The following is a 17395-nucleotide window of genomic DNA, read 5'->3' as shown; positions in this document are numbered from 1 at the left end:
CTAGTTGCACAAAGTTGAAAAGTTTCAACTGAATGCAACCAAGTTGCAGATATCAATCAAAAAGAAACTCAGTTGCAAGCAACTACATTTGTGTGCAAGTTGCGTCGTGTAATATGCTCGATGTTCACCAGCTGCATATGCGATTTGTTCTGCCAGATGTCTAACCCACATTTTCCGTACGATGCACGTGCTTTGCTTTTTTAACTAGCTATAAATGCTAGCTAGTTGGAGTCTGTGATTGTATTTCCGTTTGTACCACCGCAGGGTAAAACAATGCATGAGTTGAAAATATTGAATACATGCAGGCACAGAATGCACCGTGACTAGTGCTACGTAGCGTTTCGGACTGCTCCATTGACAATGAATGACTTCCACCTGAAGGCAAAGAGTTTGATGCATCTAGTGGACATGAGGCGTTAGGGATAATCAATGAGTGGCTGGCTATGTGTTCTATGGAAAATAATGAACAATTCAGGAGGTGTTCCACAACACCATTATAGAGTGGAACTAACTTTCCACAGAAGTGTAATTATTTTCCAGAGAACACATAGAGCCCTGAGTTGATTATCCCCATTATACCATGGCTATAATTTAACACATTTGCTGCTGCAAAAAAATTCTTTTGCAGGTAAAAAATGTGTTCAACATCCACTGAAGTAGGTAGCAGGTTCACTAGATAGCTAGATACAGTAGTTGTCTTGGTAACCAAACCATCAGTCCTAGCTTGCTATTATGAAAATGGAATTCAACAATGCCAATAATGTTTTCAATTCGACTTTTGCTTTCAAAAGCAGCTTAAACATAGAACATGTAAGATTGAACTATAGCCATTGAATTCTACCGTGCTGATATACTGTGCGTTATTGGGAAATAATGCATGCTCTAGAATTCCCTTCAAGCCAATCAGAAATGAGTATTCAACAATACCACAATAACAGCAAAGTAGCTGCATTTGCATTTGTTTAAACTGTTTTCTATTGGATAAACTAAAGCGACTGGTACCTACTGTATGCTTGGGGTTGGGGTCAATTCGAATTGAAATCAGTCCATTTAGGAAGTAAACTGAAATTCCGTTACAATAATTGAAAAAGGGCATCTCTTAAGTTAAAACATTTTTTTTTCCTGAATTGAATGATTCCAACTCAAATTGACTACAACCCTGATACTGGGCCAAATATTTAATTCAAGAAGGATCTTACCTCATTGAAAATGGCAAAATTTTCACACTGAAGAATCTTGGTTTTGTGGGTAAAACCTAAAAAATGGATAAATATGCTGAGAAGACTGGAGACATATTACACACATTGTATGAATATACTGTAGGACAGAAAACAGTAGACATAATTACACTTGCAAAAACTTGAAAATAAGTATATTAACCACCGTAGTTTTAATAAGACACGGTTTTCTTGAAATTGAATGGGTAGTTCTTGAATTGCAGTGGCATTTGCGCCCCCCCTTCTTTGCAAGCATGAAACACACTTTAAAATGGCAAATCATTTTGACCATGACCATTTTGTGCTGGAATAAAGTGCATTTCTCCGTGAACCCTCTGCTCTCTGCACCTGATTCCTACCTTCCCCCCCTAGTCATCCGTGACAGAATCCCGCACCTTGTCATGGAATAAGAAGGAGCAGCCACACCTCTCCCATCGATGGAGGAGAGGGTCTCCATCACACCACCATTCTTCACCGGATTGGGTCAGCAATGGATCAGCTGATGGAGAGGATGGACCGATGGGAGAGGAGTGGCCTTCCCACCTCTCCTCCAGCGCCCCCTCCACCAGCACCACCTACCCCTGCTTCAGCATCCGGCTCCGGTGCCCTGCGTCTGGTGGTCCCCAGGGAGTACGATGGGACGGAGGCTGGGTGTCAGGGGTTTCTCCTACAACTGGAGTTGTACCTAGCTACCGTCCGTCCGACTCCCTCAGGGGAGGAGAGCATGAGTGTCCTCGTCTCCTGTCTGACGGGGCGAGCCCTGGAGTGGGACAACGCAGTGTGGAATGGCCAGACTCGGCGAGGGATCACTACCCCGAGTTCACCCGCCGATTCTGGGCTGTGTACGACCACCCACGGGAGGGCTGTTCCACCTGCGACAGGAGACGAGGAGCGCACAGGACCTTGTCCTGGAGTTCCAGACCTTGGCCGAAGGGGCGGGGTGGAACGACAGGGTTCTGATGGACCACTATTGTTGTAGCCTCAGGGAAGACGTCCACAGGGAGCTAGCGTGTCGGGACACCACCATCTCCCTGGATGAACTGATAGACATGTCCATTCGTCTGGACAACCTGCTGGCTGCCCGCGCGCGTCATAACGGGCCGTGTCGATTCCACCTCCAGGCCCTCCTACTCCCATCCCCATGGAGTTAGGGGGGGCTGCATCGAGGGGGACCGGAGGAGGAGTTTCCTCCTGCACCAGTTGTGGTCGGCGAGGACACACTGCCGACCGGTGCTGGAGGAGCTCGTCTTGGAGTCGGGAAGGCAGGCGGAGCACTACTTGTTCACCCCAGGTGAGTAAGCACCAGACTCACCCAGAGATCCTGTCAGCCATATGTTTGTGCTAACGTCATTCCCTGGGTTTTCTCCCTCTACAGCATAAGGTGCTAGTCGATTCAGGCGCAGCTGGGAACTTCATGGATCGTGGGCTCGCGCTAAGGCTAGGGATTCCCCTGGTGTCGTTAGACCAACCTTTCCCCGTGCACTCCTTAGATAGCCAATCATTAGGGTCAGGGCTGGTCAGGGAGGCCACGGTGCCACTGGACATGGTAACGCAGGGGGATCATAAGGAGCGGATTAGTCTATTCCTTATCGATTCACCTGCGTTTCCAGTGGTGCTGGGAATTCCCTGGCTAGCTCATCACTACCCGGTGATTTCATGGAGACAGGGGGCTCCGTAGGTGCGACTACGGTGGAGAGTCCAGACCAGGTTTCCACTGTGCGCATTCCCTCTGAATATGCCGATTTGACTATCGCCTTCTGTAAAAAGAAGGTGACCTAATTACCACCCCATCGCCGAGGGGACTGCACGATAAACCTCCTGGAAAACGCTGCACTTCCTAGGAGTCACGTGTACCCATTGTCCCAGGAGGAGACAGTGGCTATGAAGACATACGTCACCGAATCTCTGGGACAGGGGTACATTCGGCCCTCCACGTCCCCCGTCTCCTCAAGCTTATTTTTTTGTGAAGAAGGAGGGAGGTCTGCGTCCGTGCATTGATTATAGAGGTCTAAATTCCATCACAGTGTGGTTTAGCTACCCACTACCTCTCATCGCTACGGCGGTGGAATCATTTCACAGGGCGCGTTCTTCACAAAACTGGACCTGAGGAGTGCGTATAACCTGGTGCATATCCGGGGGAGGAGATGAGTGGAAGACCGAATTTAGTACTACATCTGGCCATTATGAGTACCGCGTCATGCCATATGGGTTGAAGAATGCTCCAGCCGTTTTCCAATCTTTCGTAGACGAGATTCTCCGAGACCTGCACGGGCAGGGAGGGGTAGTGTACATCGATGACATCCTGATCTATTTTGCCACACGCGCCGCGCACGTGTCTCTGGTGCGTATAAGGTACTTGGGCGAATGCTGGAGCATGACCTGTATGTCAAGGCTGAGAAATGAGTGTTCTCCAAACAAGCCGTTTCCTTTCTGGGTTATCGCATTTCCACCTCCGGGGTGGTGATGGAGTGTGACCGCGTTACAGCCGTGCGTAATTGGCCGACTCCGACCACGGTAAAAGAGCTGCAGAGGTTTTTAGGGTTTGCCAATTACTACCGGAGGTTTATCCGGGGTTTTGGTCAGGTGGCTGCTACCATTACCTCACTGCTGAAGGGAGGACCGGCGCGCTTGCGCTGGTCTGCAGAGTCGGGGCAGAGTCTGAAGGAGCTGTGCACCAATGCGCCCGTGTTGGCGCATCCGGACCCCTTTTTAGCGTTCATAGTGGAGGTGGACGCGTCCGAGGCTGGGGTAGGGGCCGTGCTGCCCCAGCACTCGGGCGCGCCACTGAAGCTCCGCCCTTGCACCTTTTTTTCGAAGAACCTCGGTCCGGCAGAGCGAAACTATGACGTGGGGGACCGGGAGTTGTTAGCTGTAGTCAAGGCTCTGAAGGTGTGGAGACATTGGCTTGAGGGGGCTAAACACCCTTTTCTCATTTGGACTGACCATCATAATCTCGAGTATATCCGGGCAGGGAGGAGACTGAATCCGCGTCAGGCTAAATGGGCTACGTTCTTTACCCGGTTCCGTTTCACCATCTCGTACCGGCCAGGCTCCCAAAACACGAAGGCCGACGCGCTGTCCTGCCTATATGATACCGAGGAGCGGTCCATCGAGCCGACCCCCATCCTTCCACCTTTATGTCTCACGGCACCGGTGGTAAGGGAGGTGAACGTGGAAATAGAGAGGGCATCACGGTTGGAGCCTGCACCCCCTCGGTGTCCAGCAGGGGCTCAGTACGCGCCGCAGGGTGTCCGTGACAGGTTCATTCGTTGGGCCCATACTCTACCCTCCTCGGGTCATCCTGGCATCGAGAAGACGTGCGGAGTCTTAGCGGGAGGTGCTGGTGGCCTACGTTGGCGAAGGACGTGAAGTTTTATGTCTCCTCCTGCTCGGTGTGCGCTCAGAGCAAGGCTCCCCGACACCTGCCTAGAAGGAAGTTACAGCCCCTCCCCGTTCCACCAAGGCCGTGGTCACACTTGTAGGTGGACTTCCTCACCGACCTACCCCCATCCCAGGGAAGTACTACGATCCTGGTCGTTGTGGATTGGTTTTCGAAGTCCTGCCATCTCATCCCGTTGCCCGGTCTCCCTACGGCCCTGCAGACTGCGGAGGCTCTGTTTACCCATGTCTTCCGGTACTACGGGGTGCCTGAGGACATCGTCTCTGATCGGGGACCACAGTTCACGTCCAGAGTTTGGAGGGCATTTATGGAGAGGCTGGGGGTCTCGGTCAGCCTGACCTCGGGTTTCCACCCGAGAGTAATGGGCAGGTGGAGCAATTAAACTAGGATGTGAGCAGGTTTCTGCGGTCCTATTGCCGGGATCGGCCAGGTGAGTGGGCGAGGTATGTTCCATGTGCAGAGCTCGCTCAGAACTCCCTTCGCCACTCCTCAACTAACATGTCTCCCTTCCAGTGTGTGTTGGGCTACCAGCCGGTCCTGGCGCCATGGCATCAGAGCCAGACCGAAGCTCCTGCGGTGGAGGAATGGGTGCAGTGCTCAAAGGACACCTGGAGAGCTGTCCAGGAATCGTTGAGACTGGCTGGGGGACGACAGAAGAAGAGCGCTGACCAGCACCGCAGTGAGGCCCCCGTGTTTGCACCGGGGAACCGGGTCTGGCTCTCGACCCGAAACCTGCCCCTCCGCCTGCCCTGCCGGAAGCTGGGGCCACAGTGTGTGGGGCCCTTTAAAGTCCTGAGGAGGATAAACTTCCTACTTATTATCGTATTAACCCCTCGTTTCATGTGTCTCTCCTCAGGCCGGTGGTTGCTGGTCCCCTACAAGAAGGTGAGGTGCCCGAGGTCCCTCCGCCCCCTCTGGACATCGAGGGGTCCCCGGCGCACACAGTACGTGCCATTCTGGACTCAAGACGCCGGGCGAGGGGCCTACAGTACCTCGTGGACTGGGAGGGGTACGGCCCAGAGGAGAGGTGCTGGGTACCGGTGGGGGACATTTTGGACCCTTCACTCCTGAGGGACTTCCACCACCTCCACCCGGATCGCCCGGCACCTCGCCCCCCGGGTCGCCCGAGTGCACCAGTCCCTCGTGCAGCAAAGCATCCCTACAACATGATGCTGCAACCCCCGTGATTCATGGTTGGGAAGGTGTTCTACAGCTTGCAAGCCTTCCCCTTTTTCCTCCAAACACAATGATGTGTTTTTGTTTCATCAGACTAGAGGACATTTATCCAAAAAGTACGATCTTTGTGCAATTGCAAACCGTAGTCTGGCGTTTTATGGCGATTTTGGAGCTTTGGCTTCTTCCTTGCTGAGCGGTCTTTCAGGTTGTGTCGATACAGGACTCGTTTTACTGTGGATATAGATACTTTCGTTCCCGTTTCCTCCAGCATCTTCACAAGGTCCTTTGCCTTTGTTCTGGGATTGATTTGCACTTTTCGCACCAAAACACGTTCATCCCTAGGAGACAGACCGTGTCTCCTTCCTGAGCGGTATGACGGCTGTGTGGTCCCATGGTGTTTATACTTGTGTACTATTGTTTGTACAGATGAACGTGGTACCTTAAGGCATTTGTAAATTGCTCCCAAGGATGAAGCAGACTTGTGGAGCTCTACAACATTTTTTCTGAGGTCTTGGCTGATTTCTTTTGATATTCCCATGATGTCAAGCAAAGAGGCACTGAGTTTGATGGTAGGCCTTGAAATACATCCACAGGTACTCCTCCAATTGACTCAAATGATGACTCAAATTAGCCTGTCAGAAGCTTCTAAAGCCATGACATCATGTTCTGTAATTTTCCAAGCTGTTTAAAGGCACAGCCAACTTAGTGTATGTAAACTTATGACCAACTGGAAATGTGATACAGTGAGTTAAGTGAAATAATCTGTCTATAAACAATTGTTGGAACAATTACTTGTGTCATGCACAAAGTAGATGTCTTAACTGACTTGCCAAAACTATAGTTTGTTAACAAGAAATTTGTGGAGTGGTTTAAAAATGAATTTTAATGACTCCAACCTAAGTGTATGTAAACTTCCGACTTCAACTGTATATAGCCATTGATTCTTAAAGAATATAACTTAGTTCAACTGTCTAACTTGATCAGAACCCAAAAGCTTGTGGATAAATTGCATTCACTCCATTGTTTGTTAACAATGTATTTATAAACAAACACTTTATGGCTTCAAATGTCACCAGAATTCAAGAACAACTGTAACATACTTGTGGATCTACAAGATTACTAAATGTACACCACCACCCAATATGAAACTATCCTCTTTCATCTAGTTGAACCTCAGGTTTCATATCCAGGTAAAGAAAACATTTACTTTCATGTCAATCAAATACAATAAATGTTCAGAGGATAAGTTGCATCCATGGCAGACAATCACATCAAACATATTCATGAAAGCTGAATGCCTGAAAGCTCAACATAACTGCACTTATGTACCTCTAAAGGATAACTCCACTTTTCGATCGTACGTCCCAGGTAAATTGGTGATCCTCTTCAGGTTGACAGTGATGGACATGTTTCTGTTTGAGTATGTAACTGTATCCAATAGATATCATCGTACAGGTCTGATCTGTTTGAGTGTGGAGACCAGTAGCTCACATGCTGTCAACTGAACCTCTAACAAAATCTCCTATCCACATAGGTGTTGATTCAATGAGGGACAAAAACAGTGTTTTGTTTTCTAAAGGGGAAGTTCCTAATGTTTGAGGAATGTGAGGTAGGAGTTGCCCAGCCTGGTTAGTCACAATCAGACAGAACGCATAGGCTACGTTTACACAGGCAGCACAATTCTGATCTTTTGCTCAATTTTTGACACAAGAGCTGATCTGATCAGTCAAAAGACCAAATAGTAATAAAAAAAAGGTACAGAATTGGGCTGCCTGCCTGTGTAAACCTTGAGGGTCTGTCCATGTCAACTGGATTCCAAATAATGTTTTTAGAATAAATTAAGTGCTCATATTACAACGACTGGTGTATTCACATGAGTGTCTTTAAAAACAATTTTTCTTAAAAAGTTATGACTGGAGATACAGCTTCCTTCGCCTCAAGGCTTGAGTTCATAAATATACTCAACAAAAATATAAACGCAACATGCAACAATTTCAAATATTTTACTGAGTTACAGTTCATTAAAGAAAATCAGTCAATTTAAATAAATGCATTAGGTCCTAAGCTATGAATTACACATGACTGGGCAGGGGAAGGCCCGCCCACTTGGGAGCCATGTCCACCTACTGGCCCAGCCAATCAGAATAGGTTTTTCCCCACAAAAGGGCTTTATGACAGACAGAAATACTCCTGAGCACCCCCCTTCCCCTCCTCAGACGATCCCATAATTCTCTGGCAATAACTCTGGTGGACATTCCTTCAGACATCTGTAGCATTGTGTTGTGTGACGACAACTTCACACTTGAGTGGCCTTTTATTGTCCCAAGCTCAAAGTGCACATGTAATGATTATGCTGTTTAATTGGCTTCTTAATATGCCACACTTGTAAGGTGGATGGATTATTTTTGTAAAGGTCAAATGCTCACTAACAGGGATGTAAAAAAATTGACAAAATGAGAGTAATAAGCTTTTGGTGCACATGGAAAATGTCTGGCCTCTTATTTTAGCTCATGAAACATGGGACCAACACTTTACATGTTGTGTTTATATTTTTGTTCAGTAGAAGCAAAATGGATTCCCTTTAAATTATACAGTAAATACAAAGTGTTTTTTGTTTATGTATGTACTGTAGACATGTGGTCCCAACAAGTTTAGCATATTCATAGCAGCACTGATTTGGGTGATTGAGCTACTGTGGAATTACAAGTCGGTAAGTGCTTTTTTCTAATCTAATGGGGACACCACTGTCTTAAGCCTTAATATAAAATTGATTAAATTGTTTTCTCCCCCCCTCAAACTACACACAATACCCCATAATGACAAAGCAAAAACAGGCTTTAAGAAATTTTTGCAAATGTATTAAAAATAAACTGAAATAATACATTTACATAAGTATTCAGACCCTTTACTCAGCACTTTCTAGAAGCATCTTCGGCAGCGATTACATTTGAGACTTCTTGGGTATGACACTACAAGCTTGGCACACCTGTATTTGGGGAGTTTCTCCCATTCTTCTGTGCAGATCCTCTCAAGCTCTGTCAGGTTGGATGGGGAGCGTCAATGCACAGCTATTTTCAGGTCTCTCCAGAGATGTTAGATCGGGTTCAAGTCCAGGCTCCGGCTGGACCACTCAAGGACATTCAGAGTCCCGAAGCCACTCCTGCGCTGTCTTGGTTGTGTGCTTAGGGTTGTAGTTCTGTTAAAAGGTGAACCTTTTCCCGAGTCTGAGGTTCTGTGCGTTCTGGAGCAGGTTTTCATCAAGGATCTCTCTGTACTTTGCTCTGTTCATCTTTTCCTCGATCCTGACTAGTCTCCCAGTCCCTTCCACTAAAAAACATCCCCAAAGCATGATGCTGCCACCACCATGCTTCACCTTAGGGATGGTGCCAGGTTTCCTCCAGACGTGATGCTTGGCATTCAAGCCAAAGAGTTCAATCTTGTTATAGAATCTTGTTCTTAACGTGCCTTTTGGCAAACTCCAAGCGGGCTGTCATGGGCCCTTTACTAAGGAGTGGCTTCCGTCCAGCCACTATACCATAAAGGCCTGAATGATGGAGTGCTGCAGAGGTGGGAGAACCTTCCAGAAGGACAGGCATCTCCATAGAGGAAATCTGGAGCTCTGTAAGAGTGAACATCGAGTTATTGGTCACCTCCCTGACCAAAGCCCTTCAACACTGATTGCTCAGTTTGGCCGGCAGCTCAGCTCTTAGAAAAACTTCCTCTATTTAAGAATGATGGAGGACACTGTGTTCTTGGACCCCTTCAATACTGCAGACATTTTTTGGTACCCTTCAACAGCTCTGTGCCTAAAGACAATCCTGTCTCGGAGCTCTACAGACAATTCCTTTGACCTCATGTCTTGGTTTTTGCTCTGACATGCACTGTCAACTGTGGGACCTTATATAGAAAGGTGTGTGCCTTTCCAAATTATGTCCAATTAATTGAATTGAATCCATTTTAGAATAAAGTTGTAACGTAACAAAATGTGGAAAAGGGGAAGGGGTCTAAATACTTTCCGAATGCACTGTGTGTGTATCACGAACAACGTCAAATCCACTTCTTTGGCTTCAAAAGCACATTACTTTGTTGTAACACGGAAATACTATTGAATATAGGGTGGGTGTAATTTCAATCCGACAAATATAATTCACAGATTGGACCTATCCTTTCAGACCCTAGCTGGTACACCATTGAAATTGAAATAGCATTGACATTTTAACTTCCAACTACTACCACAAAGATGGCTGCAGGTGTTGTGCTGAAAATCTCCCCCTTGCCAGAATACACTTCCCTTTGCGTTCTTCATTGCTGCGACTTGCTTTCTGGTCATTACTCCGTTGTCAGTTTAGCTTACATTCTTTTTACCTTTTATCTAACTAGGCAAGTCAGTTAAGAACAAATTCGTTTTTCAATGATGGCCTAGGAACAGTGGGTTAACTGACTGCCTTGTTCAGGGGCAGAATGACAGATTTTTACCTTGTCAGCTCTGGGATTTGATCTAGCAACCTTTCGGTTACAGGTTAACCCCCAACACACATACATTAACTATTAATTTCGGTTGCCTATCCTGACGTGGAGTTTGTTCTATAGAAAGTATTTGACTCTAGCCACAAAATTAAGGAAATTAGATGGGGGAATTCTGGCAGGGGGGGAGATTTTCAGACCAACACCCAGTCCTCCCACTATTGAATGTCAACTTGAATGGGAATGTCAATTCTATCATATAAGTATGTTTCCTATAGAAGATTGAGATTATTATTTAAAACCTCAAAATCAACGTTTTGTCTTAATCAATGACCAAGATATTGATGTCTCATGGTAGTGTGGGGGGGGGTCCACACTTAAACAACACAATGTAACTCCAAGTCAATCACACTTCTGTGAAATCAAACTGTCCACTTAGGAAGCAACACTGATTGACAATACATTTCACATGCTGTTGTGCAAATAGAATAGACAACAGGTGGAAATTATAGGCAATTAGCAAGACACCCCCAATAAAAGGAGTGGTTCTGCAGGTGGTGTCCACAGACCACTTCTCAGTTCCTATGCTTCCTGGCTGATGTTTTGGTCACTTTTGAATGCTGGCGGTGCTTTCACTCTAGTGGTAGCATGAGACGGAGTCTACAACCCACACAAGTGGCTCAGGTAGTGCAGCTCATCCAGGATGGCACATCAATGCGAGCTGTGGCAAGAAGGTTTGCTGTGTCTGTCAGCGTAGTGTCCAGAGCATGGAGGAGCTACCAGGAGACAGGCCAGTACATCAGGAGATGTGGAGGAGGCCGTAGGAGGGCAACAACCCAGCAGCAGGGCCGCTACCTCCGCCTTTGTGCAAGGAGGAGAAGGAGGAGCACTGCCAGAGCCCTGCAAAATGACCTCCAGCAGGCCACAAATGTACATGTGTCTGCTCAAACGGTCAGAAACAGACTCCATGAGGGAGGTATGAGGGCCCGACGTCCACAGGTGGGGGTTGTGCTTATACAGCCCAACACCGTGCAGGATGTTTGGCATTTGCCAGAGAACACTCAAATTGGCAAATTCGCCACTGGCGCCCTGTGCTCTTCACAGATGAAAGCAGGTTCACACTGAGCACATGTGACAGACGTGACAGAGTCTGGAGACGCCGTGGAGAACGTTCTGCTGCCTGCAACATCCTCCAGCATGACCGGTTTGGCGGTGGGTCAGTCATGGTGTGGGGTGGCATTTCTTTGGGGGGCCGCACAGCCCTCCATGTGCTCGCCAGAGGCAGCCTGACTGCCATTAGGTACCGAGATGAGATCCTCAAACCCCTTGTGAGACCATATGCTGGTGCGGTTGGCCCTGGGTTCCTCCTAATGCAAGACAATGCTAGACCTCATGTGGCTGGAGTGTGAGCAGTTCCTGCAAGAGGAAGGCATTGATGCTATGAACTGGCCCGCCCGTTCCCCAGACCTGAATCCAATTGAGCACATCTGGGACATCATGTCTCTCGCTCCATCCACCAACGCCACGTTGCACCACAGACTGTCCAGGAGTTGGCGGATGCTTTAGTCCAGGTCTGGGAGGAGATCCCTCAGGAGACAATTCGCCACCTCATCAGGAGCATGCCCAGGCGTTGTAGGGAGGTCATACAGGCACGTGGAGGCCACACACACTACTGAGCCTCATTTTGACTTGTTTTAAGAACATTACATCAAAGTTGGATCAGCCTGTAGTGTGGTTTTCCACTTTAATTTCGAGTGTGACTCCAAATCCAGGGTTGATAAATTTGATTTCCGTTGATAATTTTTGTGTGATTTTGTTGTCAGCACATTCAACTATGTAAAGAAAAAAGTATTTAATAAGAATATTTCATTCATTCAGATCTAGGATGTGTTATTTTAGTGTTCCCTTTATTTTTTTGAGCAGTGTATCATAGCTAGGAAAATGTATATTTCATTGTAAAAACAATATTGCATAAACCAATGGCGTATAAATTAACGTGGGAAAAATATCCACATAGTAATAAAGTTGTATTTAAAAAAAAAGTTGTTTCGTCTCGTAGCTGTATGTAGCTCCGCTCATGAGTTATTTCACTCTAGCGAGAACAGGGCCAGGACCGTCGTAGCATGAAGGAATTAGCAGTTATCCAAATGCTAATTCCTTATGAAGGAATTAGCAGTTAGCTAAATGCTAAGGAGCAACATGGCAAGCATTGGTGAACCAGAACTAGAAGACTCCCCAGTATCATTCAGGTCTGCCGTCTGGGAACATTTCCGTTTCCCTGTAAACTAAAACGGAGATTGCCAACGAGTGGTAGATAAAACTTATACAACATGTAGGCTCTGTTTGTCGATACGAGTTACTCATTTGCACCAACATCACCCCAAAGTGTCAATCAGGGATAAAGAAATCAAAGCAGCGATAGCTAAATGCATAGCGGCAGATATGAGACCCTTCTCTGTGGCAGAGAATGTGGTGTTCAGAAACATGTTTAAAGTGGTCGAGCCGCGCTTCACTACTCCTTCCCCGTACACATTTTACCCAGACATTAATACCTGCCTTATACAAGAAAACAAAATAACCACGAGAGCGAGTTGTCAGAAACATGGTCTGTTGCTCTAACAACACAGTTGGACGTCTAGAGCTACCTTACTGTAACGGCTCATTTCATTACTGCAGAGTGGGAGATAAAAGCCATGTCCTTCAAACACATCCCCTTGAGAGTAGTCACACCAGTGTAAACTTGGGGGAAGAGCTAAGGGAAGTAGTTGCAGTGTGGAAGTTGGAGAGGGATAATATAACGATTCCTGTGACCACTGACAACTCTAGAAATATTGTAAATGCAGTTTCACTAGTTGGATTGGGGCCACAGATTGGATGCTTTGCTCACGTTATTAATATAGCATCTCAAAAAGCAATGTCAGTGAATCCAATCTCTCGCCTGCTAGCAAAAGATCAGGAGGTATCCTTTCATAAAAGCACAACTGCTGTACACGTTTTCAAGACGAAATAGGAGATGCTTGAGCTGCCAAACCACAAACTAATCCAAGATGTCCCTACTAGATTCAAGCCATGCCATGGTTAAGAGATACTTTGAGCAGAAAGTTGCGATGTATTTTACACTGACTGATCAAGCTGTGAGGAAGAATGTCAAATATATTGTGATTTTGTCTGAAAATGACATAAGACTGCAAACCTCTCAAAACAGTCACAACACTGATATGCACTGAGAGCATTCCATCAGTTTCGATGGTCCTGCCCATGAAAACAATGATCCTGAAATCAATGGTGGCATCTGATGAAGATGAACCCGCAGTAAGGGATGTCAAGACTGCTATCAGAGTTAACCTGGAGCCTAGATATGCTGACCCTGGTGGCCAAGACTTCTTACACAAGAGCACCGCTTTGGCTGAGCTTTTGGGGGATGTTGTTCACGACCCAGGAGCAGGGAACCAAGTCAAAGGTCAAGGTCATAGAGGTGTCCTCATACAGGGAAGTGGACTGTATTCCCCTGGATGCTGATCCACTTACATGGTGGAGGACCAAAGAGTTAAGATACCCTCATGTTGCCATGTTAGTAAGGCGCTACCTGGCTGTGCCTGGGACCTCTGTCCCTAGCAAAAATATTCTTCACAGTGGCTGACATTGTCACAGCAAGCCGATCTGTGCTCACTGCAGATTAGTATTTGTAATGGATCCCCATCAGCTGCCAAAGCAGCTGCCACTCTTCCTGGGGTCCAGCTAAATTAAGGCAGTTTATAAAATTTTAAAAACATTACAATACATTCACAGATTTCACAACATACTGTGTGCCCCCAGGCCCCTACTCCACCACATATCTACAGTACTAAATCCATGTATATGTATAGAGCGTATGTTATCGCGTGTCTGTGCCAATGTTTGTTGCTTCACAGTCCCTGCTGTTCCATAAGGTGTTTTATTATGTTTTTTAAATCTAATTTTACTGCTTGCATCAGTTACTTGATGTGGAATAGATTACCTCGTAGTACTGTGTGCCTCCCATCGTCTGTTCTGGACTGTGAAGAGACCTCATGTGGTATGTCTTGTGGGGTATGCTTGGCTGTCCAAGTTTTGTGCTAGTAGTTTAGACAGACAGCTCAGTGCATTCAACATGTGAATACCTCTCATAAATAAAAGTAGTGATGAAGTCAATCTCTCCTCCACTTTCAGCCAGGAGAGATTGACATGCATATTATTAATATTAGCTCCCTGTGTACATCCAAAGACCAGCCGTGCTGCCCTGTTCTGAGCCAATTGTCATTTTCCCAAGTCCTTTTTTGTGGCACCTCAACACTGAACAGTAGTCAAGGTGCGACAAAACCAGGGCCTGTAGGACCTACCTTGTTGATAGTGTTGTTAAGGAGGCAAAGCATTACTTTATTATAGACAGACTTCTCCCATCTTAGCTACTACTGCATCAATATGTTTTGACCATGACAGTTTACAATCTAGTTCTACTCCAAGCAGTTTAGTCACCTCAAATTACTCAATTTCCACATGATTTATTACAAGATTTAGGGTTTAGTGAGTGTTTTGTTCCAAATACAATACTTTTAGAAATATTTAGGGCTAACCTATTCCTTGCAACCAAATCTGAAACTAACTTCAACTCTTTGTTGAGTGTTGCAGTCATTTCAGTAGTAGCTGACGTGTATAGTGTGGAGTCATCCGCATACATACACTCTGGCTTTACTCAGTCAGTGGCATGTCGTTAGTAAAAAAATAGAAAAAAAAAAAAATGGGCCTAAACATGGATAAACTAATGTTCTTAAAGAAACTTGAAAATCTCATAAAGGCAGGCACTGCTGTTTTTTGTTGTCCCTTTGTTTCCATATGCTCCTGGGAATTCAAGCTACCCATGTTAACTATTATAATACATGGAAAATCTAAATACAAATGACATATCTCAGGCATTTATTTTGTAGATGTATTGAAAATGTACCAAGCCGTGAGTTGTGTGAACCTTATCACCCCTAGTAAATATGCATGCAAGTTTTGTTCTAATGAAATGGGGCACGCTCAAACATAGCCACTTTAATTCATGTGGAACGACTCTATAAAGTAAGAAAATAGAATGGGTGAAGGTATCTAACAACATCTGGACCAATAGCAATTCCTGACAATATGTTTAATGGGAGTAGTAAACAATCCGTGAGAGGTTCTACAGCACTACTCTTAAGGCAATTCTTATTCATCTTTGGTATAATCCATAGCACACATTCTATTGCAGCAGATGTATCAAAATTATTTAGCATTCTATGATATTCTAACTCATGCATGAGAACACCATTGTAAAGTGGATACATCCAAAACGTTCACTACATGGTCAGTTTTGTTTCACAGTTAGCAAAGTTAGTTAGCTGGCTAGATTGATTGAGTTACCGATATTATTTTGCTAGCTATACTGTAGTGTCATACCTACAAAACTGTGGGACTGTGTCCCCAGTTATGTTTACATGTTGGCATTTGTGACATATCCACTTTCCAAGCATATTAAGTGCAAGATGGTGTATAATATCAGCTCTCTGCATTCAGAAACTATTCAGACTCCTTGACTGTTTCCACAACTTAACACAATATGGAACAAGTCAAGGGTCTGAATACTTCCCGAATGCACTGTATGAGAGCTCATGTCATACGCCACCTTGCAGTTAATATGCTTGGAAAGTGGATTTGTCACAAATGCCAACATGTAAACATAACTGGGAACAGTCAGTTTTGTAGGTATGACACTTCAGTAAAGAAAAAAAATAAATAATCCTTCATCAGTTTACACACAATACCCCATAATGACAAAGCGAGCAGGTTTTTAGATATTTTTGCACATTTATAAAAACTAAAACAGAAATACCTTCTTTACATAAGTATTCAGAGCCTTTGCTATGAGACTATAAATTGAGCTCAGGTGCATCCTGTTTCCATTGATCATCCTTGAGATGTTTCTACAATTTGATTGGAGTCAAATTCAATTGATTGGACATGATTTGGAAAGGCACACACCTGTCTATGAGGTCCCACAGTTGACAGTGCATGTCAGAGCAAAAACTAAGCCATGATGTCGAAGGAATTGTCTATAGCGCTCCGAGACAGGATTGTGTCGAGGCACAGATCTGGGGAAGGATACCAAAAAATGTCTGCAGCATTGAAGATCTCCAAGAACACAGTGGCCTCCATCATTCTTAAATGGAAGAAGTTTGGAACCACCAAGACTCGTCCCAGAGCTGCCCGCCTGGCCAAACTGAGCAATTAGGGGAAAAGGGCCATGATCAGGGAGGTGACCAATGGTCACCCTGACAGAGCTCTAGAATTCCTCTATGGAGATGGGAGAACTTTCTAGAAGGACAACGGTCTTGGCAGCATTCCACCAATCAGGCCTTTATGTAAGAGTTGCCAGATGGAAGCCAGTCCTCAGTAAAAGGCACATAAGATAGAGCGCTGCACCTCTTGGTAGCTAAGGCACTGCTTCTCAGTGCCTGCGGCATCACTACAGAGTCTGGTTCGAGTCCAGGCTGTATCACAACCGTCTGTGATTGGGAGTCCCAAAGGGCGACGCACAATTGGCTCTGCGTCGTCCGGGTTTGGCCGGGGTAGGCAGTCATTGTAAGAATTTGTTCTTCACGGACTTGAAACAGACGCCTCAAGTCCTCAACTGGCAGCTTCATTAAATAGTACCCGCAAAACACCAGTCTCATCGTCAACAGTGAAGAGGCGACTCCGGGATGCTCGCATTCTAGGCAGAGTTGCCAAGAAAAAGGCACATCTCAGACTGACCAATAAAAAGAAAAGATTAAGATGGGCAAAAGAACACAAGACACTGGACAGAGGAACTCTGCCTAGAAGGCCAGCATCCCGGAGTCACCTCTTCACTTGACGTTGAGACTGGTGTTTTGCGGGTACTATTTAATGAAGCTGCCAGTTGAGGACTTGTGGTAGCAGAGTTTTCAGCTGTGCTAACATAATTGCAAAAGGGTTTCCTAATGATCAATTAGCCTTTAAAATGATCAACTTGGATTAGCTAACACAACGTACCATTGGAACACAGGAGTGATGGTTGCTGATAATGGGCCTCTGCACGCCTATGTAGATATTCAATTTAAAAATAAATAATCCAGCTACAATA

The 17395-nt window shown here is 45.7% G+C and overlaps 1 protein-coding gene across 2 annotated transcripts in view; it reads right to left on the bottom strand.

Moving 5' to 3' along the window:
- Positions 1-7337, bottom strand: part of fer1l4 (fer-1 like family member 4) — a 106828-nt gene extending 99491 nt beyond the window's left edge. For both annotated transcript variants that reach the window (XM_020484052.2, XM_031824689.1), the window contains exons 1-2: positions 7123-7337; positions 1200-1255 (exon numbers count right to left, since the gene is read on the bottom strand). In XM_020484052.2, the coding sequence (XP_020339641.2) occupies positions 1200-1255; positions 7123-7201 (135 nt within the window). In that variant the 5' untranslated portion in view covers positions 7202-7337. The remainder of the gene's footprint in view (positions 1-1199; positions 1256-7122) is intronic.
- Positions 7338-17395: the final 10058 nt, after the last annotated feature.

The sequence above is a fragment of the Oncorhynchus kisutch genome, linkage group LG5 (genome assembly GCF_002021735.2).
Source record: "Oncorhynchus kisutch isolate 150728-3 linkage group LG5, Okis_V2, whole genome shotgun sequence".
Lineage (NCBI taxonomy): Eukaryota > Metazoa > Chordata > Actinopteri > Salmoniformes > Salmonidae > Oncorhynchus > Oncorhynchus kisutch.
This window is presented reverse-complemented; position numbering and strand designations above follow the sequence as displayed.